Here is a 26,943-nt window from a genome sequence, read left to right as displayed (position 1 = left end):
GTATTTATGGGTCTGTTTCTGCCTTTTTAAAAATCTGCATCTTACTTATTTTAAAAATTCCAGTATGATGGGGCACCTGGATGGCTCAGTCGTTAAGCGTCTGCCTTTGGCTCAGGTCGTGATCCCGGGGTCCTGGGATCGAGCCCCACATCGGGCTTCCTGCTCAGCGGGGAGCCTACTTCTCCCTTTCCCACTCCCCCTGCTTGTATTCCCTCTCTCGCTGTGTCTCTCTCTGTCAAATAAATAAATAAAATCTTTAAAAAAAAAATTCCAGTATGATTATCATATGGTGTTTTATTAGTTTCAGGTTACAAAATAGTGATTCAATAATTTTGTACATTACTCAATGCTCACCTTGATAAATATCATCACCACACAACATTATTTCAATATTATGGACTTTCCTATGCTCTACTTTTAATCGCTGTGACTTTTTTATTTTATAGCTGGAAGTTTGTACCTCTTAATGCCCTTTATCTATTTCACCCATCCGCCCCACCCATCTGGCCTCTAGCAACCACCAGTTTGTTAACTGCATTTAAGAGTCAGTTTGAGTTGTGTTTTTTATATATATATATATATATATAAATGAAATCATATGGTATCTGTCTTTTTCTGTCTGACTTATTTCACTTGGCATAATACTCTCTAGATTCATCCATGTCATCGCAAATGGCAAGATCTTGTTATTTTTAATGGCCAAGTAATATTCCATTGTGTATTTATACCATATCTTCTTTTTTTTTTTTTTTTTTAAAGATTTTATTTATTTGACAGAGAGAGATACAGCGAGAGAAGGAACACAAGCAGGGAGAGTGGGAGGGGGAGAAGCAGGCTTCCCGCGGAGCAGAGAGCCCGATGCAGGGCTCGATCCCAGGACCCTGGGACCATGACCTGAGCCGAAGGCAGACGCTTAACGACTGAGCCACCCAGGCGCCCCTATACCATATCTTCTTTATTCATTCTACCAGTGGACACTTGAGCTTCTTCTATATCTTGGCTATTATAAATAATGCTGCAATAGCCATCAAAAAATGAAATCTTGCCATTTGCAACAACGAGGATGGAACTAGAGGGTATTATGCTAAGCAAAATAAGTCAATCAGAGAAAGATAAGTATCATGATCTTACTGATATGAGGAATTTGAGAAACAAGACAGAGGATCATAGGGGAAGGGAGGGAAAAATGAAACAAGATGAAACCAGAGAGGGAGACAAACCGTAAGAGACTCTTAATCTCAGGAAACAAACTGAGGGTTGCTGGAGTGGACGGGGGTGGGAGGGATGGTGTGGCTGGGTGATGGACATTGGGGAGGGTATGTGTCGTGGTGAGCGCTGTGAATTGTGTAACACTGATGAATCACAGACTTGTACCCCTGAAACAAATAATACATTATATGTTATTTAAAAAAATAATAAATAAATAAATAATGCAGTAAACATAAGGATGCATATGTTTTTGAATTAGCATTTTTGTTTTCTTTGGGTAAATACGCAGTAGTGGAATTACTAGACCATTTAGTAGTTCTATTTTTAATTTTTTGAGGAACCTCCATACTCTTTTCCACAGTGGCTGCACCACTTTACATTCCCATTGACAGTGTACCAGGGTTCCTTTTTCCCCACATCTTCACAACACTTGTTATTGTCTTTTTCATTCTAGCCATTCTGACAGGTTTAAGATGAGATCTCATTGTAGTTTTGATTTACATTTCCAGACTCTTTGTTTAGGGTTTATATGAAGGTTCCATTATGTAGGCATTGGCCATTGGTGTTTAGCTCCATCCTCAACCCCTCTCCCCTCCCAAGAGGATGAAGGATGGGACTGAAAGTTCCAAGTTTCTAATCATGGCTTGGTCTTCCTGGTGACCAGCCCCAATCCTGAGGCTGTCAAGGACGCTACCAAGAGTTGCCTAATTCGAACAGAAGACACTCCTGTCACCCAGGAAATTACAAGGGTTTTAAGAGCTCAGTGTCAGGAAATGGGGCAGAGACCAACTGTATATTTCTTATTATGTCACATAATGTTTAATCTGCAACATTGAGAGGGACCTATGGAATATGAAAAACAAATTAACTTAGCTATATTACCCAGTGGAATAATATAACCACCAAAGGGGAAGGGGTGAGAACTATTCCAAATAGCTTTTGAACACAGTACTTTGACTCAGTGTAAAGACAAAAAGAAATACAAACAAATACTGAACCTCTACTTAGACTTATTTTTCATAGTAATATGGGATAGTAATTTTGAAACTACTTTGTGTATTGTACGATTGAGTGAATAAATAAAATATATTGAGGATTTTGTGAACCAGGTTTCTTACTGTTAGAGAAGGGAGTTACAAAAGGGGAAGGTTGAATGAATTCTGTGGTGTTGAAATGGAATTAGAGTTATTAATATGAATTTATGGTTTTAATATTGATGTAGATATATGTGTGTGAATATTTTCACATATATATTCCTTTATCCAATGAAAGGGCTTAGAAGAAAGATACCCCAGTTGCACTCCTACTTTTAAGATCTTGGTTTCTAAATACCATTCTCCACTAAGAGGAGCCAAGGCTCCTTAGAGAAATGTCTAATTCTAGTGCTGGAACAGGGAACATACCTGGAATATCTTAGACCAGAAAACTGCTACTGCTCAAAATGATGGGAATACGTCTAAAGGACGTAAGAGCCAATTTGATTTGGCCTAATTGGTCAAATTTGGGGTAATAGGACCATCAAAATAAGTAATGATAGTAATAGTAGCCATGGAATAAAATGAGAATCGATAGGTCTGTATTGATATAAATAAATTGGGGGAGAAAGGGATGCTTCTTCTTATAATAGAAAAACCAACTAATAAATACAGAAGTAATGATGGAGTTATAAAATCAATATTTTGGGGGCACCTGGGTGGCTCAGTCAGTTAAGCATCTGCCTTCGGCTCAGGTCATGATCCCTGGGATGGAGCCCCAAGTCCAGGCTCCCTGCTCAGTGGAAGCCTGCTTCTCTCTTTCCTCCTTGCTCGTGCTCTCTCTCACTATCTCTATCTCTCTCTCAAATAAATAATTTAAAAAATCTTTAAAAAATAAAATCAACATTTTGTAGCCATTATAATAATGATTGATTCAGCCAAGAATTATCAATGGATTCTGAAACTAATAGGTGAAAGTTTAATGAAATATGTAAGTTACATCATCTCAAAAGCATTCACCCATAAATAATTTATTAATTACATAAAGGGAAGAATAGTAACTTTGCAATGGATTACTTTAGTAGACACCATCTTAACCAAGTAATCAAAGTTACTATCACCAGTAATGGGGCAGATGCTTCCTGACATAATGTTTCAAGAAGACATTACTTCTGTGGTATTCCTTCCAAAATGCAGGAATATGAGGGATCTAATTATGAAGGATATCAATAAGCCAAAATTAAGGGACATTGTACAATATAATTAGTCTGTACAATAATGTCAAGGTAATAAAAGACAAAGGTTGGGAAATTGTTCCAGATTATAGGATAATAGATGTGACAAGTAAATGTAATGTGTGATTCTATATTAGGTCTCAGGTCAGGAACAAAGGAGGAAAAACTATAAAGGGCATTATTGAAAGATAGTAGGCTAAGTTGGAATATGGGTTGTGGGTTACATAATGGTTTGTATCAATTTTCAATTTTTGCATTTTGATAAATGTACTGTGGTTATATAAGGGTAAAATCCTTGTTCTTAGGAAATACATCTCAGCAATTTTTGGAATTAATCCTACAGAAACAGGATTAGACGTGTACTAAGGTGAAAATACTGAATTATTCTTGCTGTGAATAATTGCTATGAATAGTAGCAAAACTTTGGAAACAAAGTTGCTTAAATAAATTATGGCATAGACATATAGTGAAATTCTATGCAGCCCTTTAAAATTATGTTGTAAGTCTATATTTACACACAAAGATATTTCTGGTTATATTAGTGAAGGTTTTTTTGTTGTTGCATGAAACAGGCTAGCTCGGGTTACCTTAAATAGCTGGGGTAAGTCATAGAAGCAGAGAACAGTTGAGAAATCCCTAGAAAAGGAGAGACAGCTTTGGGGGTCTCAACCCTGAAGTTCAAGAACTTTCCTTCTTTGTAGGGCATTATCTTTAAAGTGACTCAGTTCTAGGACCTGTGTTTTCTTGATTCAGTTTAAATTCCCCCTACCCTAATAAAAGGATCTGATTGGTCCACCTCTTATAAGGGGTGCCTTTACATAGCATAGACAGCTTCTAAGGATAGTTTGCATGTCCCCTGACTGGGCCCATTCCTGAGAGGATGAAATTCTTGTGAACTAGAAAGCTACTTCAGTTGTTATCTACCTTCATAGGATTTTGCAGAAATGTAGAGGGCATTTTATGGTGGGAGTGGAGAATCTCAAGTTCTGTCTGGATATGTTAATTTTGAGACTCCATTTAGACTTCAAGGGGAGAACTGAATTCTCTTGTGGCCAAAGTGGCAAACAAGTACCATCAGCCCTTATATTTTTTCTAGATCAGAATCAGCCCTTCTGTTTCTGTGGTGTAGAACTGACGTGTCTCAACCCCTTTCAGGTAGTTAAGTAGATCATAAGCGTCTTTTCCTGAAGAATAGTGAGTGCCCTCCAGGGACCTGCACAACACTCATTCCATCCAGCGATGGGATTCCCTGCCTGGCACGGGTGCGTGTTAGACGCCTTACCCTCTCCCCAGCCCTGCCCCCCCCATTTTGTTCAGTGTCTGAAGCAGTCACATAATTATTCTGGGTTTCTTTTTCCTTCTTTGTAAAACTATCCTTGACTTCTTCTTTTGTCTCCTCTCTTTCATTTTTATTTTTAATTGTTACAACACAAAGTATAAGTAAAAATCACCTAAACATCCCTTTTTCAACAACTGAGGCAGTGATAGTTCAGCTCACAGAAGTAAACACTTTAAGAACCAGGAGCTAATAAATGCAAATGTTTAATCTTTCAGATATCCATACAGAAGCAGTTCAAGCCGCACTGGCAAAGCATAAAGAACAGAAAATGGCTCTGCCCATGCCAACCAAAAGGCGGTCCACATTCGTCCAGTCTCCTGCAGATGCCTGCACACCTCCTGGTAGGTCTATCAGAACCTCTCTCGGACAGTTACTCCTTTGATGTTCCTGAAATAAGCTCGGCTTTTTCCTTTCTGAGGTAGGAGCTGGAACTAGCCTCATCATCCCAGGTGTATAAGAGTACACACTGAAGGTGGCAGGTGTCGATAGTTACATTGTAAATGACATACAAAAAGAGGTCTTAAGAGTAAAGCTATTTTTTTTTTAATGTCCTTCTGAATTTCTGGCATTTCCTTGATGTAACCCCCGAACTCATGTAGTCATAAATAAACACAGGCCAAAGCTTAGGGCCTAAAAAAATCCTTCTGTGGTTTAATAGCTATTTTCGTTGACATCTAAAATATGACCCATAGTCATACATTTCTTTAACAAATTGTACTCCTATATCAGATGCTTTGTCTCTACAGATAAGTGCACGTGGGACAAAATTTTATGTGTCATTAAAGACAATGTGAGAGCAGTCATGCAAAGTTTTAATTGATCTGAAAAACATATGTAAGTGTGTTTGTGTATGTGTTAATATATTTTATATACATTTATATATTTTTAAGAACCCACTTTTTATAATGGGTTCATGAGATCAGCGAGAACTAAGTGTCTCCACCCCATTCTCATTCCCCAGACTTGGAATCTATAACCCTGCTAAAGTAAATTTAGGAGTTTTAACTTCCTATTTGAGAAACAACTGGAACAACTTTAAGTTGTCTTGTCTATTTAGAATCTTTCCCAAAGTTCCTAAAAACCTTAAAATTTTTAAGTGAAATCCCAGACAAGATCTCCATGTAGGCCTCTGAGACTAAACATAATAGATCTATTTCAGAGCCTCAATGTAGTATCTGTCTACTGTCCTCTTACTGGTAATGAAATCTTTAGGGAAACATTTTTTCCCTGTAGTTTTGGTCTAAAGGACTTACCATATCTTTGGGGAGAAGGTTACATTGTCGTGATTGACTTTGATTCACAGCTCTCAAGTTGAGCTATTTACACTGATCCTGTTCCCTGGTCTGGGTTCATATTAATGGTTTTCTCCTAGGTTTTGGCTAACTTCTCAGCATTTGGGTGTGCTGAGGGCTCATTAACTGTGTGTGCTGTTTTTCCTTTACATCTGTGGTGTCAGTATGTTTGAAAGAGAAATAGCTTTTTGGCTTCAAGTGTTTCTCAAACCGTAACACAGGATACCTCTAGCAGACCTTCACAATAAGACATTTGTGTCTGTAATGGTGCACACTTCCAGCCCATTCATGCAAAATCTTGGGTGGTTTCCCTTCCACATCGGTATAGCACCAGTGGGTCCTGGTGGACAAAGGGGGCTCTCAGTTTAGTAGCTATTCCTTGTTGGCAGATTCTGCTGCAGCGCGGCTGAGAGTTCAGTTGTAATAAATGGCAAAGGGTAGGGAGCAACATGACGCGCAGTTCTTAGAAACAATCCTCTCCATAGCTGTATTAAAGAAATGCAGTTTCAGAGTAAATAGTCTGCTCTCATGGCCTCGGGTTAAATGTGAGAGTGCAGCAAAGGATCTTGAGAATGCTCAGAAGGAATGGAAACCTTTCTTATCCCCTTACAAAAGTCACTGCCTGAGGGGAATTTACCAACTCCAGAAACAAGTCATGGCTATTCATTGCTGAATGAGACCACAGTCCTTTGGAATTCACTACAGTCTTCTGGATCTCTAAACACTAATGTTCTACTCTGTCTACAGCCTTAAAGATGTGGCATAACTTTCCTGATCACCTTATGTGTCTTGATAATTTCATGATTATAAAGATATGGTCCTCTCTCCTAAGACCTTTATTCAGCAGAGCAGAGTAATAAAAAGGTTTCCCATCCATTTATCTCCGGATCCAGGGATCTCTGAATAACATATGAGAAACCTTACTGTACTATCAGGGACATGAACGTTGTCAAACAGAAGAGGAATTCTCCCATCATGAAGAAATGTTGAGCGCACCCTACAGAGTGATTTCTCACATGGCCCCCACATGGAGATAGATCTTGATGCTCTCATTCTGCAGTTACGCACATGCCCGTGTCTAGCGTGATGTGGTGTGGAAGAACTGTACCATAAGGCCTCCATCAGTACTTTTCATTTTAGGGAATGGAATTTGCTGTCCCCATGTTAGGATTCAGATTTCATTCTCTCCAAGCTTCTGAGAGCCACTGCTGAGACACTTGGCTGTCTCCTGTTCCTATTGCAATTTAATCCGGTGTCACTGGCTCCCTCTAACCCAGGGATGGCAGGTAGGGTTTATCTCACGTATTTCCTCTGATAGCCCCTGAAACCCTGAAGTTCAGAAGAATGCTGAGGCTGCCCTCAGGGTTGGGGAGGTGGAAGAGGATTGTTGCTGGTGATGGGCGGGGTTTTTTTGTTTTTTTTTTTTTAAAGAGGAAGTTCTGGGCAACTATAAAAATGACGTTGCCGTGGCACTCTTTCTAGAAAAGTTGTACTACGCTTGCAGAGCAAAACCAGCCTCAGATTTCATAGTAATTTAGTCGTGTTGCCCTTTGTGCGCTGTGCGAGCAGTCACGCCACACCCCACAAAGTGGGTTTGCTGTAAGGTGCGCACTGTGAACGTGCTGTCCTGTGGGAGCCCAGTACCTGGGATCCCTGTGAGAGTGCATGAGCCACCGGGCTTCTTTGGGAGGCATCCAACATATAACTGTTGGAATTGCTGAACCGATGAAATTTTAGAGCTATTTTGGGAAGGATTTAATAAAAGGATTTAGCAAGTAGAATATGCCATAAATCTTGGCCTTATTCATAGTATTATATGGAATGGAAAATACGATAAATAGTTGGCATGGGAAATAATTGGCCTTTGTTCATCTGTCATTCACAAATAATAAAATAGCAGTCAACCTAAAATTTGCTTATTGATAGGTACACTGATTTCTGTCTTATGGACTGGAAAATTTAAATTCTCCATGTTGGTAGCAAACTACGGTTCTTTTAGTGCCTGTGGCCTTTTTCAGAGTCTTTTAGACTGCTTGAATTACTGCCATCCAGTTCCCTTTATGTGCTGAAATCATTTACTAATGTCATGAGGCAATTACCTCAGCTCTTTCTTTGTAGGGGTTCTTTGTGTAATGCTGTTTCTCATTCATACGGATAAACACAATGCAAAAACTGCAGCATACATTGTTTTCCCCTCTAAATTTTTTCTCCACCCTTGTGGACTTACCCTGTGCTGCATTCTAAGGGTACTTGGATGACCAAACAGACCACAGAATGACCCCAAAACACAGTAAGCTATTTCAGCTGGCTTGGGTAGAATGAATTTAGACATCTGTCCCACACAGGGCCCTGCTTGAAAGTGATTACAGAAGTAATTCATGGGACCAGACAAGGAGAAATTTACCTCTCTGCATTTCTCTATATGATAGTGATGCCCATGAACAGACTTGGGATGTTATATACTTCTAACATACTTTAATAATGCTTTATAGAATTACAGTACATTACAGTACAAAAGGGACTTTCACGTGGCTTTCACAATGGCTGCCCTGCCTCATTTGCTCCTCATAGCCACTCTGACATAGAAAGGGCAGATTTCTGTAGAAATGAGGAAACAAACAGGTTCGTAGTCACTAAGGGATTTGCCCCAGGTCAAGCAGCACAATTATGTATCAGACTCAAGTCTACTTGATTTTGTTTTTTTACTCTACCAAAGTATCATGTTTGGGAGATCGTTTTTACTTAATTGATACTCAGTTTCCTTAGAATAATGGGTATTATTCTAAGCAAATTGAATAGCTCTTGCCTTCTGAGAGCTTATAGCCCCAAACATTCTAGTTAGTTACTTTAAACTCAAAAGAGAACACTTGTCTGAATTACCAACTTGGGGAGTTTTCCCCAAATATTCCATTTTTATTCAAAACTGCAAAATAAACAGAATTGGCAAATCAGACCCCTATAAAATGTGCTCTAATTAATAGACTTGGATCATGTTAATAGCATACTTTAATTTATGGTATGGGTTATGAGCATTGGTCTGCAGTTGCTTGGGAGACCAGTAAATATTCAGTATTCTTTAAGCCAAAACACAATAAAAACCCACTCTGTCAGATTGAATTTGTTTATTCCAATGGCTGATTATAAAATTTAAGGCTTCCAGTAAAACTAATTTCATAGTTACCATTTATTGAGTACCCTCTGTTTACTAGTCAAAGGGCTAAGTGCTTAGCATATATTTTTTCTTTTCTTTTTCTCAACAGTCCCCTTTCTCATTTTACAAATGAGAAAACAGGTTTAGAGAAGCTCAATTACTTGCCCAGACTTCTGTTTCTATCTGTGTAGTCAGTTAGATAATCTGAAAATTCTCTCCTAGAACAGGGAAAAGAAAACTTCCCTTTAGAAATGCTAGATAGACTATAACCAGTTTCCTTTTAAATACATACAGGAACAAGAGAGGGCGAGAACAGTCACTGAACATCAGAATGCTGAGATGGTGCTCACTTTCCCTGCCCTGGGGAGCAGGGAGGTAGGAAACAAAGGGCCTAAATTTAATTACTCTAAGGATAGAAAAGATAAAACCTTGAACCTATATAAGAGGTTAGAGGTTGGGGGCGCCTGGCTGGCTCAGTCAGTAGAACATGTGACTCTTGATCTTGGGGTTGTGAGTTCGAGCTCCACGGGGGGCGTAGAGCTTACTTAAAAATAAATAAATAATAAGGTGGGGGGTTGGAAGTGAGATCCCTGGAGGGGCTTACATCTTCAGCAGAAGAGTGAACTAGAAAAAATTAACATGCCAGCAAAAGATGTCAAGAAAGCTTGCCTTGCGCCTGGCCTTGGGATAACAGGGGCTCGGACCTTACCTAAGAATTTGGGGTCAAGTGGGTTCAAGCTTTGAGTTTCACTGTACTGCCTGGTAAGAACTGACTAACATTAAAAAATGGTCTTTGGGACACACAGTTTCTGCAAGGATACAACCTCAACCCAGGAACTTAGGATTCCCAGAGATAAAGATCCGCTGAATTTTGTGAGCAAACAGTCCAAAAATAGAAAACACCATGGGAGAGAATCAATAGAAAAAGAACAACAACAGCAAACAGCAAAATTAGACCCTTAAGAACTGATTTGCCCAAGATCTCTCAGTGGCAGAGCTAAGATCAGAATTCAGAGCAGTCTGACCTAAAAAGCCCATTCTCTAAACCACTTGGCATATTGCCTCTCCTTCTACCATAGTGTCAAGTAAATATTTTGTGGTAAATCTGGAGCTCCAGCAATTGCTGCATGGTTGACCTAACTTTTCAAATAGGTAGTAAGTTAAAAAAAAAAAAAAATCTCTTTTCTTACCTCAATATAGTTGACCCAGGAGAAACACAATTTGAACTGTGTGGGTCCACTTTTATGTGGATTTTTTTACAGTACAGTAAATGTATTGCTCTTCCTTAATGATTTTCTTAATAACATTTTCTTTTCTCTAGCTTACTTTATTGTAAGAATACAGTATATAATACATATAATACATGAATTATGTGTTGAAACAAACCAAAAAAAAAAAAAAAAAGAAAGAAATATGTGTTGACTATATAATCAGTAAGGCTTCTGGTCAAGAGTAGGCTATTAGTAAAGCTTTGGGTGAGTCAAAAGTTATACGTGGACTTTCCACCATGCATGGGGCCAGTGCATCTAACCCTTGTGTTTGTTCAAGGGGCAACAGTATTATTTGTAATATTAATTGATTTTGTGAACTGTTTTTTTCATAGACATGGGAAAATACCTAGAAAAACAGTGTTTGGAGGTCCCTTATAGGTACAGCGACCCTGGAGTAATTATTGACAGCGAGTACCCCTTCTCAGAAGGGTTCCAATTTGTACAGTCATGGTCAGGCAATTCATGCCAGTCAGAAGTCATTCACCAACTGTCCTACGAGTTGTTTCCTTTTCCTTGTTCTTTGAAGCTCCTATTTCTTGGCCTAGCTTATGTGGTATATTTTGTAGTCATTGTTAGGATAAGATCTTTCTTTCAGTGAATCTTGACCTAGCTACTGTTCTAAGCTGATGTCTGGGCCTGATTTTGGTGTCAGCGGTCAGAACCCAGTGGCAGGCACTGTCTTTCCAGGAGCGTGTCCAGCTGGTACAGTGGCCCTCAGGTAGTGCAGCTGGACTGAGATGTAACCATCCTCTCAGTGAGGTGCCATTTTCACCCTCATAGATCTTTTTAAATTCGTTCTTCTTACAGCTTTATTGAATTATAATCCACGTGCAATAAACATACTTAAAGTATTTATTTTGCTAAGTTTTGACATAGCAAAACTGTGAAACTGTCACCACAATTAAGAAAATGAACATTATCCATCATCCCCCCCCTACCAAATTTCCTCATAATCCCTTTGTAATCCTACTTCTCTTCCTCCCCATGATCTGTTTTCTGTCACTATACATTGGTTTGTATTTTCTAGAATTTCATATAAATAGAATCATACTTTGTTGTACTTTTTTTGGGCAAGGGAGGTCTGTCGTATTCCACTCGGTATAATTATTTTGAGATTCATCCATGTTGTGTATATCGGAGGTTCATTCCTCTTTATTGCTGAATAGTAGTCTGTCAAATACATATACCACGATTTCTTTGTCCTTTCAGTTCTTGATGGACATTTGGGTGCTTTCCAGTTTTTACCTGTTACAAATAAAGCTGCTATGAACATTCATGTACAAGTCCTTGTATATTTTCATTTCTCTTGGGTAGATAACCGAGGAATAGACTGGATGGATTATGCCATTAGTAGGTGGAATGGGTAGGTGTTTAAACTTTTAAAATAAACATTTTTAGGTATCATAGATCTGTTTTCTGCCAAGAAGAAGGAAGTCATTTCCACTCATGGCTAACAACTAAAAGTGCTACCACAGTTAAAGGCAGTAAATTCAGGACTTTCCTTCCCTTAAAATCAACAAGCTAATTGTTACATGTTTTCTAATTGGTTATAAATGAATTTTAGGCTTCTGGTTATCCGTATAAAATAGTGCTGTGTTAAAAATCACACCGGCTATAAACTGAAGGGCAAACCATGTTTTAAAAACTGTTTTCTCTTCTGTAGGACCTATGATATTCATCTTACATAAAAGTAGAGTTGGCAAGGAACTTGATGGATAAGAGTTGTGAGTTCATGTTCAACCGGAGCAGAATGAGTGGGAAGATAACTTTATTACTATTAAATCTTGCCCAGATTTCTTCTAATCCACAGCAGTTTCCTGGGTGATAGCTATTTGACAAACCCAAAAAACTACCAAATAAACATATAAATATTTAAGGGAGCTCATTTTTATTTCTTAAAAGATATAATGTTCTGTGTGATCTTAGTAGGCAATCCGCCGGAAGCTTTGCACGGCCAGTTTTGTGCCGGTGAGCGAACGTAGGGTGGATTATTTGGGGAGGAGGAGGGGGACTAAGGTTTACTGGCCAGCTGCTATGTGCTGGCACTGCTGGGGGTGCCTTCTGGACATTGTCTCATTCCGTGGTCTCCTGTTGCAGTTAGCACAAAGACCCTTAGCAGCCCAGTACTATCCACTGGTCCAGCCTCATCTTTCGTCAGTGTAGCATCCTGTGCTTGAGCTAGTCCTATTGCTTTCAGATCTTCAAATGTGCCTTTTCTGTCCCCTCCCAGCATCCTCGCATGCTGTTCCCTCTCCCTGACTCTTTGCTCCCCCGCCCCCCAGTGGCCCTCAGAACCAATAGCTTCTCACCCTTCTGGGCTGCCTGGGTTTAGGGCTCACTTCCTTGGGTGCCTGCACTGTGTAAGACTCTAAGTCCTATTAGAATAGGGACGTATCTTCCTTGTTCACCATTTTATTCCTGCCAACTAGTGTAGCGCTTCGTGGTATTTGTTGAAGGGATGAACAAGCAAACCTTCTCAGATGGATAATTTTATCCCCAAGTCACATAGCTTGTGAGGGGCGGACCCCAGAGTTCAAATGGAAGACAGACACCAAAGCCATGTTTTTTCCAGCCCACAGTTGTAGTCACTAAACACTCAGGAGGACTGGCAGGCAAACAAGGTAATTGAATTGAAACAATACACCTAATTACATAATTGATCCAATATAGAAACATAGTGAAGCCAATTTTCCATAAACCTAATCATGAAAATACTGGTTTTACTATCTCCTGAAAATTGGGTTATTCTGATTTTAGACTTAACACAGTTTAAAATAAATGATCCAATAAAGACAGCCTGTAAATCCAGTGGAGTTTGTGGGATCCTGAGATGTATGACCCTGAAAGTACTTTGTTCTTAGGGTCAGATTCACCTGTCCCACGCCACCCGCCCAGTCATCTTTTCTTTAGCATGTTTATAAAGACAGAAATCTCTGCCCTCCAAGGTATACCGTTAAAATGTTGGAATATTTTTTGGGAATGATACAAACCTCTTTGCTTGTATAAAAAGCTACAGATGCTGTTATTTTTCTTTCTCTATATTTTCCTTAAGTCACTCTCCTTTTGCATTATAGATGTCTTTCCCCTTTAAAGAACCTCATCAATGTATCCTTTGGGGTCTGACCACTGTTTACCTTTCCAGCCTCATCTTTTGCCCCTTACACCTCAAAGTTTTTACTCCATTTACATAGAAGTTCTTGAAATCCTTGACTAAGATTGGTGCCCCTCTTGTGAAACCCTTTGCTTACCCTGTTTCTTAGCATCCTTTGTATTCTTGTGAGATAGTCCGTGGGATTGTGTCTCCTGTACTGGACCATAAGCCTTTTTAGGGCACTGTCTCATAAGAACATAAACATCTCAGAATCCCCAGAACCTGACATAGTTTCCAGCACGTATTGTAGTTATGTAGTAGATTGTAAAAATAATCAGTCTTGGGCCTCATATCTCCTTCAATATGAGATAATAAGTTGGAGGTGGTTCAGAGCACGAAGCCAGGATATAGTCATTATTTTAACTTCCTTGCTTGCTCTGGACCTGCAAAATTTGGCTTCTAGGTTAAATTAGTCTTTTGTGGTTCAAATTTCCATTGTGGAGTGCTAGCAGCATTCTAGCCCTGTTGTCTCTTTGGCTCTTTGTGTTTTGTTTTTTTAATTATTTTATTTTTAAGTAATCTCTATACCCAACGTAGGGTTTGAACTTACAACCCTGAGATTGAGAGTTGCATGCCCTACCTGAGCCAGCCAGGCAGCCCTCTCTCTGGCTTTTTGAACCAAAGCAGAACGCAAACCTACAGTTTCCCCTGAGTTAGAGTGTTCAGCAGGTTTAACCACAGAGTGTTTAATTTTTTAAAAAATTGAATGAAATTCAGTCCACAGGCTGTTAATTATAACCCCCTAAATCATGTCGAAGGGTTTGTTTCACATCAGACCAAATGCCCCTTTAACTTGTATGCCTCCTAAGCTGAGAGCCTGGAAATAAATTCCTGACTTCTGCTTCCCTCGGCTATCCTATATTTGGTTGAACTTTTCATTTTTTATTTTTCTCAACATGGTTTTCTAATTTAAGCCTTATTTTCCTGAAGTCAGAGCCAGGCCAAATACAGGCATCAGTAAATTTCTCACAGTTCTTCTCTGAGAATTAAGGAGAGCCATACAGATCAGGGTTGTCTGCTGTCATGTTTGAAAAGCTTACGTGTGCTGAGTGACCACTTTTCCTCTAAAACCATGAATGCCTCCAGGCTAAGCACTGTTTCTAACTCCATTCTAGTTCCCCAGCACCTAACTCACTGTTAGACACTTAAGTTGTTGTTAACGAAAGTAAGTTTTTTATATCACACTATCAAGATCATTTCCTTTTGAGGGGCGCCTGGGTGGCTCAGTCGTTAAGCGTCTGCCTTCGGCTCAGGTCAGGATCCCAGGGTCCTGGGATCGAGCCCCGCATCGGGCTCCCTGCTCGGCGGGGAGCCTGCTTCTCCCTCTCCCACTCCCCCTGCTTGTGTTCCCTCTCTCGCTGTGTCTCTCTCCGTCAAATAAATAAAATCTTAAAAAAAAAAAAATCATTTCCTTTTGAGTAGACACTAATTAATAAGTACTTGTCAGAATCAGTGTAGCAACCTATCACAAGGTTCTCTAATTAAGAGGTTGTGGAAGATATATAAGCACTTCGGTATTACTTGAATATAAGTAGATAAGCCAGAAGAATTTAGATCCTGGTTAAGTTCAGAACAGAAAAGCAGTGAATGAAGTTTAAATATTCTAAAAGGGATTTTTTAAGAACTTAAAAATTACTTACAGATTTAGGCTGTTTTATTTTTGCAGGTTTTGTCCATAGACCTTTCCTTGAGATTCTTGAGAAACTTTACATACTAAATCTACCTTAAGAATGTGAATAGAGACGCCTGGGTGGCTCAGTTGGTTAAGCATCCCACTCTTGATTTTGGCTCAGATCATGATCTCAGGGTTGTGATATCAAGCCCTGCATTGGGCTCCATGCTGGGCTTGGAGCCTCCTTAGGATTCTCTCTCTCTCTCTCCCTCTCCCCCATCCCCCCCAAATCTCTCTGTCTCTCTAAAAAAAAAAAAAGTGCAAAATTTTGCTGGTGTCAAAATTGAATGTGTGATCAATGAGCAAGAACTGAAAGGTCTCTGTTCGAGGCAGGATCGAGAACTTCTTTTTTTCTAATTCCACACAGACACGTCTTCGGCCTCTGAGGATGAGGGCTCTCTGAGACGCCAAGCTGCGCTCTCTGCTGCCTTGCAACAGAGCTTACAGAATGCTGAGTCCTGGATCAACCGTTCAATTCAGGGATCGTCCACTTCTTCATCCGCATCTTCTACGCTGTCCCATGGAGAGGTCAAAGGAACCAGTGGGTCTCTAGCTGATGTATTTGCCAATACTCGAATAGGTAGGAGCTGGATCTACCCAAGAAGCTCAAATTATGTTCCATTTGGCTCCCAGCATCCAGGAAATAGTTTATGATTTGTATTAGGTTTTTCAGAGTGGCCTAAGAAAATCAGAACGAACATAACGGTTAATGGGGCAAAGAAGGAAACACCTGAAATACATTTGGAATGATAGGCATCATCTGCATTATTGGTGCATAGCATTGCCCACCTGAAGCCATAGCTATTTCCATAAGCAATACTCAAGCTGCAAGATATAACACCAGTCTTAATGTGGGTTTATCCCTGTTAGAGAATATTCCATGTATTAAAAGGTGTTAAACTATGTAACATCTTAGGTTTTCCCAGGATTGTTATCTGTGTTTTCTCAAACAAAAACCCATAAAACCTGAACAAATTCTGCACTAAGACAGTATCAGTGAAGCCCTTTGTCTTTAGCATAAAGACTGGATTTATTGTCCTTGCTGCTGTGTTATTGCTACACCTGGGGCGTGCAGGCTGAGGATGTTGGTGCTCTGTGAGCTGCTACCTGCTGCCGATGCGCCTGTATGGACTGTAGCTTTTGCTTGGCTCTGCTTTACGTTTTTGTGTGTGTTTTTTTTAAGAGTTTGTGACATCTGCAGGTAAAGATACAGCTCAGATCTCTGCTGCTAAATTGGTTGGTACATATTGCACTAAGTAATGTGTTTTAAACATCATGTGTCTGTGGTGTCTTAGTTTTCATATCAGTGACCTTTCTCTATTACTTTACATATATATATCTTTAATCTATTAATTGATTTCTGAAAAGAAAAACTTAGAAAATTTGTAATTCAAGCCTGTAATTAGTAAAGAACATAGCTACCTGGAGGGTATGATTGCCCACATTAAAAAGCTAAGTGCCAACAGCTGGTGCCTTGTCGCGCACTCTTGGCTCTGCCCTGTAATTCACTGAACCTCTTAAAGTAGCTACAGATGAGCATGCTCACCACCTCTTCTGTTTGGAAGGACAAGCAGCAGAGCCATGGTTGGGTCAGGTTTTATTTCCACATTTGTCTAAAAGAGAGCAATTTCAGTTATTAAAAATATTGTCCTTTTTTTTAATACTTTACTTATTTATTTGACAGAGAGAGACACAGTGAGAGAGGGAACACAAGCAGGGGGAGTGGGAGAGGGAGAAGCAGGCTTCCTGTGGAGCAGGGAGCCCAATGCGGGGCTCGATCCCAGGACCCTGGGATCATGACCTGAGCAGAAGGCAGACCTAATCCCCAGTTAACTCTGTCTGGATTTTTGTTAACAAGATGATTTCATCTGACCTTATATTTTTTCTCTTGCTTCTGCTAGTCTATGAAAAGTTTTTTATTCAGGTACTCAGAGAAACTGTTTTATCTAACATTATTGCCTTTTGGATGTTTGCTCTAACAGAAGCAATTCATCTTCCCAGTAGAAAAATTTGAAGGTACAAATAAAGATAATCTATAAAGCCATTTCCCATGGATAACACTTTAATGTGTCTCTTCCTAGATTTTTTTTTTGCATATGAATATGTAGGGTTTGGGTCTTTTTTACAAAAATGTAATTGTACTAAACATAATGTTCATAACTTGCTCTTCTTAGCAGTGTATCACAAACATCTTTTAGATCATTAATATAGAATTATACTATATTTTTATGGTTTCAAAGTATGCCATTATATGGTTATGCTTTGGCTTATTTAGCCGTTCCCCTGTTTTGGACATTTAGCTAGTATCCAATTTTTTGTTATTGTAAAAACTGCTGGAAGGGACATCCTTGAACACACAACTTGGTGCGTTTGTCTGATTATTTCTTTAAGATATATTCCAAGTAAGTGGAACTGCTGGGTCAAACAAAAGTGCCTATTCTTAATGCTTTGTTACTTCATTATCCTACAGAAAGGTATACACTGTAGTATACTTGTGCTAGTATATTTCGAACTTTAAAAACTATTGAACTAGTAAGAGCAGACTTTTAGGGCATAGAGACCTTACTCCCAAACTTATTTTAGAAATTGTTTATATTATGCTTTTTGTCTTTTTTATAGTTTTGAGTGGCTTGTTGTTATTCTTGTGAATCATATATTTTACTTCCTCTAATTTTCCTTTCCTTCTCCAGATGTTTTTCTAAGTTTTTTGTAACACATCCCTGATGAATGCTCTCCTCCAACTTATGTCATTCAGTTTCTCAATATTAAGAATCCCTACATGAAGCAGAGTACAATAACATTATTTAATCATGCTTCAATCAAGGGAAGAACCTTGTGTGTCAAGTAGATCTGAGGTTCTTGTGGATTATTTTATAAAAATTGGAAGTGGGCTTTATCTGGTTTTCTTCATCTGGAGACCTGAGGAATCTGACCCCACTCCCAAGACACTCCTTCCATTTTCAGTGGAAGAAGAAACATAGATAAGCCAACGTAAACATGAAGAAATGCTTGAGACTAGAATATTAGTAGCATTATGACCATACTCACTTTGTTTTCATTTTGAAGTCACTCACAGTTTTTATTCTATTATGATTATTAATATTGAATTTCTACCAGTCTTTCTGTGTAGGAAAGAATGTTTTTCAGGAATATTTAATGTGTGATTTGCTCTTACTTAAGGCTATTCAAATTTTTAAAAATAATAATTTTGATATGCCCTTCCTTAACCTCTTGCCCTCACATTATATCTTCCTAGTAGAATTTGATTTCAAAGGTTATTTTATAACAGTTGATGCCCTGTTTAGGTAATTTTTTCCTTGTTAAGAAACAACAAAACTTTAAAGAATTTTTTTATTGCTAATGTAATATGATTCTAAATTTTGTTTTCTCCCCTCTTAGAGAATTTCTCTGCTCCCCCTGATGTTACTACAACTACCTCTTCTTCATCATCATCTTCCTCAATGCGCCCAGCAAATATTGATCTGCCCCCCTCGGGGATAGTTAAAGGCATGCACAAAGGATCCAACAGGTCCAGCCTTATGGATACAGCTGATGGTAGGGAGTTCTTTTGGGCAGCTAAATAGAGAATATTAGTTAAACTGGGAAAATTCACATCGTGAATAGCAGCGCCTGAGTGGTTGAGCAGAACTCCACTGCCCACATGTCCCCTGGAGCACCCTCTTTTTCAACAGCCTGCCCTGTGGCAGCACTGTTACTTGTTCAGACAGTCTGCATTGTCAAAAGATACTCTGAATAAAAAACTGAGTATGGAAAAAAAAAAGAATGCTATAAGTAAGAAAGAGGATTAGATGAAATCTGGAAGCAGGGTGTTAATAATAGCACCATATTTGTTCTGTGTTGTCATAAAACTTGTTATGTACATATTTGTACATTTCTGACCCAGTTGAATTAGAGTAAGACTGAGCAAGAGCCAAATGTCATTAGAAATAAAAACTCCTAAGAGGATTGAGAAGCTGAGATAGCTCTAAAATCAATGAATTTTAACTTACTGTTTTTTCCCTTCTAGGTGTTCCTGTCAGTAGCAGAGTATCCACCAAAATCCAGCAGCTTCTCAACACTCTGAAACGACCCAAAAGACCTCCCTTAAAAGAATTTTTCGTGGATGACTCTGAAGAAATTGTGGAAGGTAGTAGTAATAATACTGAAGACATATATACCTTCAACAAACATATCTTAGGCAATTACTACATGTCAGGTACCGTAGGATTTAAAGGTGAACGAGGCAGCATTTTTGTTGAAAGAATTCGTAGTTCTCTGTTCTTCTTTCCCTAAGGATCATTTGTATTTCAGATCTCAGGTGCAAAATAGAGAGGAAGGGGAGAGAAAGGCAAAGAGATAACTGGAGCATAGAGCTATCCTTGTAAAATATGCTCTTTGAAATTAGGAACTTTCCCAAATAATAAAATTTTTTAAATTATTTACATTTTGCATTATCCTAGAATACACATGTCAAATTTGACCTCAAAAATTTGCCCAGTCAGAGACACTTGCAGATCTTATTGCCAGAGAGTTCTCCCTATTGTAACAGTCTTTCCCCTCCTTCCAACCCTGCCTTAATCCTTTCAAATAAAGTCTCTCCTTACAGGGAAAAAAAAAAAAAATTTTGCCCAGTCTTTTTTGATACAACATAATCCTTTTGTTAAATCAGTCAGTCAACACATATGTCTGCTTTTTACAGGACAGTGTGGTAAATGGTGAAGAGTTCAAAGATTTATGAAAATAGAGCCACTCCTTCATATTGTTTACACATTAGATATACTAAAATATATACACGTGAAAGCATAGTTTAGCCAGTAAGTATGTATCGACTAATGCAACAGCTGGGAGAAGGGCAGAAATCAGTCCCATCTGTGTGGTTAGGGAGAGCTTCGTAGAGCAAGTGGTAATAGTGATTTCTTTATTTAATAATTTAACAGATATTTATGGATGAAATTTAATAGAAAGAATTGGGAGTTGAATGAGTAGGAGTATAGATGAAATGAAAGTGGCCGTTTGATAATTATTGAAGCTGGATGACGAACAGATCTACCTAACAAAAGGTTTTGTCAACAGAACTGAGCCTTGGTAGCTTTGTAGTTCATTTTTACATCCTGAGACTAATATAGTAGGCTTTGATCACTTTGGATGTGTTAATGGAACTAGGCATGTTAATAGACTAGATCTGGTCTTAGCCCACTTTATGCAGCCAGAAGCAACAGGCAACCTGACGTACGAGGTTAAGATGACTTTATGTTTCTTTAGGAGTCACTAAACTCACTGAACTATGGACATCTTCCTACATATCCTGATATTCAAGATGCTCATACCAGTAATAGCCTCCCCAGTATTTCTAGCACTGTGTATTAACCAGGCAAATGAAGGTCAAGGTTTAATAGGAATCATACTTGAACAATTTTCATTGGCAGAATAGCACTAACAGCTTTCCACTAATTATAAATAGGCGACAGTTGCTCATTTAAGTGATGATTATCTTTGGAAAAGTAAAGTATCCACATGTCTTTGGGAGCCTTTGAAAGAGTGTCCCCCAGGGTCTGCATTGAGGCCTAGTGGGTGGCAATAACATACACACTTTTATGACCAGAAGACCATGCCTACCATATATACAGTCTGTCCATAAAAACAAAACTATTTAGAATCACACATGTTTATTTTTTTAATGAATATGGTGGTTTAGAGTCTGGGAATATATGAAGTAGAAGGGCAGCTGAAACGTTACATACCTAGGGCAGTGAATTGGAAAGTGAAACTATTTCATTAGTTTTATGTTAGTAGAAAAAAGAATCAAGACATTTTAAGTAAATTTCCCAAGTCTGTCATTAAGTTGAGCTATAAAATAAAGTTATTTCATATTTCATTTGCCCATCTAATACTTGCTGCTTATTCTGTTTCTTTTCCTTTCTATGCCTCTTCTCTCATCTCCCACTTCCTACCCTTCCTCTAAGACTCAGCTCACATGGGGGACTCCGTCCTCTAAGCTAGGTGATGTGGCCTTCTTCCATCCCTGTAACGTTTCTGTCATGCATTGTTCATGTTTCTCTACTTAGTTCTGTGTATGTGTGTGTGTCCCCCTTGCACTCCAGATACCTTATGAGGGCGCAGACTCAGTGCTCCTTGCACCTAGCACTTATTAGAAACAATAAATGTTTGTTCAAAGAATGATATGTACAGCATTTATTTCCTCAGTGTTTATTACATCCTGTGCATATCATTGGCACTTAGTAAATGACTTTGTTCCGTGTATAAATTATCTTGCTGCTATGAAAATAGAATTTTTCTGCTTTTTATTATTTGAATAATATTTGTTCATTGTAGAAAAATTAAGAGGACTTTTATTTATATGAAAAAATATGAAATACTATTCACCTCCAATTTCTGGAATGACCATGTTAATAATCTAGCACTTCCGTTCCCCCAAATTCAGTTCAATTTAATTAACATCAGTTGAGCTACCATTATGTATTAGGCACCATAGGCAAAAGAAGACAAAGAACCAGGCCTTCTTTCAAGAAGGTGTCAGGCTTAGGGGGAGAAAAGCTTACACAGTAATTCTTTGAGGATCCTCAGTGCTTTAATTAAGGGTAGACTACCATACAGTGGGGGAGCACTAAGGAAGGAATGACTGGGGACGGCTTCCCAGGGAATGTGCTGTTTGAGCTGCATCCTGACAAAGATGCGTACAAGTATACCAGGAGCAAAGGGGTTGGCCAGATGAGATGTGTACGAACGTACGGAGACATGGAACACTGTCATCTGTTTGAGTCTAATAATGACCCTGTGATCCCGTCTCTGCCTTTTGACTAAGATCAAGTGTAATAATGACCCTGTCTAAGTGTTACTATCCCCATTTTACAGATGAGGAAAAATGAGACTCAAGTAACTCAAGTTGATTAAGGTCACACTGGTAAAATGTTAACGTAAATTTGGGTTTTCTGACACACAGTTTAGTGCTTTTTCGTTAAATATAACCCAGTGAAGTGCAACCTGGCTCTCTAACATCAGACACTTCTGAATTAGAAGGATTTAAGGATTTAAAAACCAGTTGAGTCAAATTATAAAATTGCTAAAAAGGAATGTAGGCTCTGTGCTTTTCTGTACGTTCAATGATTTGCTTTGTTAGAGTCAGGATTTGTTAATTACATAAAATATATTAAATATGATTTCATGATTATGTGGGAAGGTGAATTCAGGCCCATTTTGTGGATTACCATTTCTAGTGATATCATTTCTTTTTTCAGAGTGAGTTTAAACCAAATAAAGATGAAGAGAAAAGGGAAATATATTTGCGATTAGAGACCTAAGTTTTGTTAGTTGCTATTTGTATATATTTCAGATAATATTTTTATAACCCCTGGGGTTTTTTTTGGTACAGTACCTCAGCCAGACCCCAACCAGCCCAAGCCTGAAGGACGGCAGATGACCCCTGTAAAGGGGGAGCCATTAGGAGTCATCTGTAACTGGCCTCCTGCTCTTGAGTCGGCCCTGCAGCGCTGGGGCACCACACAAGCAAAATGCCCCTGTCTGACCGCCCTGGACGTGACGGGGAAACCAGTTTACACACTCACATATGGTCAGTTTGCAAGAGTCCCAGCTCCTTCCTTTTCTCCTGATAGTTCTTCATATTATCATGGGTGGTGTTTTCATCTTGATATTTAGCGGTTGCTGGTCATTGTGTTTCAACAGATATTTTAAATTATTTTAATAGGATCCTGAGGTCTAAGTAAAGCTATTGTCAAATATTTTCATTTGCTAAATGATATTTGCAAAGCAGCTAATATTTAAAAGAGCAGAAAGAAGAAAGGCTTTCTGGATCCACTGATGATTTAATATTAGAAGGGGATTTGGAGAAGATGTTTGGGCAGGATAGTTTTTGTTTTTGTTTTTAAAGAAATGCTTTTTTTTTTAAGATTTTATTTATCTATCTGAGAGAGAGCCAGAGATAGCGCGAGAGAGCACAAGCTGGGAGGAGAGGGAGAAGCAGGCCCGACAACGCGGGGCTTGATCCCAGGACCCTGGGATCATGACCTGAGCTGAAGGCAGACGCTTAACTGACTGAGCCACCCAGTTGCCCCCCAAAATCTGATAGTTTTATCTAAAAATTGAAACCAATTACTTTTTAGATCTTTGCCATTTCATTCTACCTCTCGCTAGAATAGGCACAAAATTTTATAATGAACAAAGAATTAGGGATGCCTGGGTGGCTCAATCGTTTAAGCATCTGCCTTCAGCTCAGGTTGGGATCCCGGGGTCCTAGAATTGAGTCCTGCATCCAGCTCCTTGCTTGGCGGGGAACCTGCTTCTCCCTCTGCCTGCTGCTCCCCCTGCTTGTGCTCGCTCGCTCTCTCTCTCTAATAAATAAATAAATAAATAATCTTAAAAAAAAAAAACCTCCAAAGAATTGGTACTTTTCCATTTAGTTTTGCACCCCAGCTAAAGTTTGATTTTTCTTTTTTAAATAGCTTTTCAAAGTAACTTATTTTTCTTTTAAAAATTCCTCTAAAATAATTCTATTTTTCAATTTTTAGATTTTTTTTTAAAGATTTTATTTATTTGAGAGAGAGAGCTCAAGGGGGGTGGGGGCGGCAGGGGTAGAGGCACAGGGAGAGGAGAATCAGACTCCCTGCTGAGCAGGGAGCCCAGGACCCTGAGACCATGACCTGAGCCAAAGATAGACACTTAACCTACTGAACCACCCAGGTGCCCCTATTTTTCAATTATCAACAAGAAGAAGAATGGATTCAACCTGGGCTGTGAGATTTTATACTAGTTTATTCAAACATCAGGTTCCTTTTTCCCTTCAGAAGTGAAGCTCAGGGACGCCTGGGTGGCTCAGTCGGTTAAGTGTCTGCCTTCGGCTCAGGTCATGATCCCATCGAGTTCCACATCGGGTTCCTTGCTCAGCAGAAAGCCTGCTTCTCCTTCTGCCTGCCGCTCCCCCTGCTTGTGCTCTCTCTCATGCATTCTCTCTCTCTCTGGCAAATAAATAAAATCTTAAAAAAAAGAAGTGAAGCACATGTCCATAAACCTAGATACTGAGTAATTTTCGGAAGAAAGTAGTTTTTATTTAAAGAATCTGACAGACGTGAGTTTAAAACCCTAGCTGCCCCACTGAATGAGTTATATGTAAAACTAACATACCTATTCAGAATGACATGATTTCTTTTTCACTTTCTGCATAATCTAAGATAAGAATTTCTAAGGGTGTTTGGAGGGAGGGGGAAGAAAGAGGGGAAGATCAACTATTTTTTTCCCCAAAAAGTGGTTTTTAGCATTCATTTCAGAAGCTATATATTAATTTCATCCATGTAACCCTTAAAGCAGTTAGCTGACTAAATCTTTACATGTTTGTATAACACCTATGAATATATCCACGTTTCACCTAATTTCCATATTGTCTGTTTTCACTGAAATACAGTGCCATGGAATGCTTAATCATTTGAGTCATACTTCTGCTTTGCAGTTAACCTCAAGTATCTAATACCATATATGTAAGTAGTTCTTCAGAAGAAGCTTAGAGCAGAAGTAGTCTTCTGATTTTCAGCCCTGTTATAAAAATTGTTGTCCTCCCTTTAAATGTGATCAGCTAACATCAAATTATTTCTAAAGATATCAGATTACTTCACAAAAGAATTTGAAATATTATCTGTTACCAGAATGAGCATCTGATAAAGCTTTCTTTTTGTTTGGAAACAGGACTGGCTTCCGTAAACTCAAGTGAATATAAAGCAGTTTTTGTGGGGGAGGAGCTTTGCGTGTTGGGGGTGATGCTTGTCTAATGAGACATTTGGAAGGGCCACTGTCTTACTAAATGTGCTAATGAACTGAATGCCCCCTCGCTGAGGTAGGCCTGTGTTTTTCTATATGATTCTTTTCTTTTTCCAGGAAAGTTGTGGAGCAGAAGTTTAAAGTTGGCCTACACACTGCTTAATAAACTGGGGACCAAAAATGAACCTGTATTAAAACCTGGAGACAGGGTAATTGGTTTTTTGGTTCTAGGGAGGTGATGTTTCATTGTTTTCTAATATGCACATTCTGAACTTTTAATGCACAACAGTACAATTTATGTAACTTTTACTCTTAGAAAATGAAAATGGTTTGCTCAATGCCAGGTTATAGTTCTTATATTCACAGATTGAAGGAAATTCACATGTCCCTTTCAGTACCTACTACTCAGTAAATTCTTGTGCTAATACAAAGAAAGAGGGAGCTCACTCTTTCTGGAAATAAATATTTCATTAATCAGACAACAAAAATAGCAATAAAGTTTACTCTGATTTTTTTTCATTACAAATTACCCATAAAAATTTTTCAAAACATTTTCTGTGGTTTTATGTAGAAAGAGAGGGCGAGCCATATTCTAAGAAGAAACAAAATGACATCATTTAATTTCTTCTTTAATTGAAGGTGACATTAAACAAAATTTTTTTCTAACTTTTTGGAGAGTTTTTTTCCTATCAATGACTTTCTAAATATGATGACTTCTTATCGTCAAATGTTACTTTTTATTTGGTATTTGTAGAATGAAGCATCAACTACACAACAGACTTCTTTTTAGTAGGCTCATGATATAGAACCTCCTGAACTAGCCTTTTAAAAATACTTTTGCACTGTGGCAAAGGGCACCTAGAGGGTGACTTCCACTTATAACTGTGACACATGAGGGTTTCCTGGTCCTCACTGAACCCTAAGAAGGTAATTTTTGTGTCTTCCTAGCACCATAGACACTTGTGTGCAGGAAGGAAATGGGTTGTCTTAAATGTTTTGTGGAATTAACATTTTTTAGAACTCTAGAAAGGATTAGCAACTTGAGGATTGAATTTATCTTGGGAGTGAGTTGAGAGAATTTGAAAGTAAAAGAAGGGGGACCAAGAGTCTGGTGACATAATTAAGTTTAACATGTCAATCTATAAACATCTAAGCTAAGTAACAAGCTCCACAATGATAATAGTTTTACATTCCTTCAGTAAATTAGGAAGGGTCAGTTATCCCTATGATGCATTACAGGTAAGATCACGGTTTTGAATAGTTTGAACATAGTTTCAATGTTTATCTTTTGTAGATGAATTAGCTTTTTATCCATAATGGCTTGTGCCAGTATTAACTTACACCATTACCAAAGCCTTCATGCTAGAGGACTTGCATTGTTGGCTAAGTGAGTGAGGACTAATGCAATGAACTCATTAAAGAATAAGAAACCTTGAGTTGGCCCTGTAATGGCAATCGAGTCCGTCAACTCCTGTGAGTTCTCTGAGAGTTGTAAGGCTTATTCTCTAATATGCTGGCTTATCTAGAGAGACCCATTACATTTATTTTATTGCTTTAGTCCTGCACTAAAGTAAATTGCCTTAGGTTTTACAAGTAATTAACTTACTACTTAAGGTGAGTTGTTAACTGCTCAATCACCAGTAGAATTCAGTGAAAAATTTTTCTTATGATGATGATGATGAATTGCATTATAGTTTCTAAAACATGTCTAGTATAATCACGGGAATGATAGAAATCTTTTTTAGACTTGTGCATCTTTCTCAATAACTTAATTTTCTTTAGGCTATTAGTTTTATTGTGTTCATGAGACATGTTATATATAAATGTTTATCTTCGACAATGACATTGAAAGTATTAGTCTGGTTT

The 26,943-nt window shown here is 38.5% G+C and overlaps 1 protein-coding gene across 5 annotated transcripts in view; it reads left to right on the top strand.

Annotated features, from left to right (window-relative positions):
• DIP2B (disco interacting protein 2 homolog B) overlaps positions 1–26,943 on the top strand; it is a 222,023-nt gene that overhangs the window by 133,911 nt on the left and 61,169 nt on the right. For 3 of the 5 annotated variants that reach the window (XM_064591249.1, XM_045873454.3, XM_064591250.1), the window contains 6 exons: positions 4,973–5,098; positions 15,662–15,874; positions 18,694–18,849; positions 19,322–19,444; positions 22,685–22,882; positions 25,195–25,286. In XM_064591249.1, the coding sequence (XP_064447319.1) occupies positions 4,973–5,098; positions 15,662–15,874; positions 18,694–18,849; positions 19,322–19,444; positions 22,685–22,882; positions 25,195–25,286 (908 nt within the window). The remainder of the gene's footprint in view (positions 1–4,972; positions 5,099–15,661; positions 15,875–18,693; positions 18,850–19,321; positions 19,445–22,684; positions 22,883–25,194; positions 25,287–26,943) is intronic. The other 2 variants (XM_045873455.3, XM_064591251.1) reach the window with 2 other exon arrangements.

Source organism: Mirounga angustirostris, unplaced genomic scaffold (genome assembly GCF_029215605.1).
Source record: "Mirounga angustirostris isolate CCGP_5_RB_7025 unplaced genomic scaffold, mMirAng1.0.hap1 SCAF_5, whole genome shotgun sequence".
Taxonomy (NCBI): Eukaryota; Metazoa; Chordata; class Mammalia; order Carnivora; family Phocidae; genus Mirounga; species Mirounga angustirostris.
Note: the sequence above shows the minus strand (reverse complement) of the source record. Positions and strands in the feature narration are given on the sequence as shown.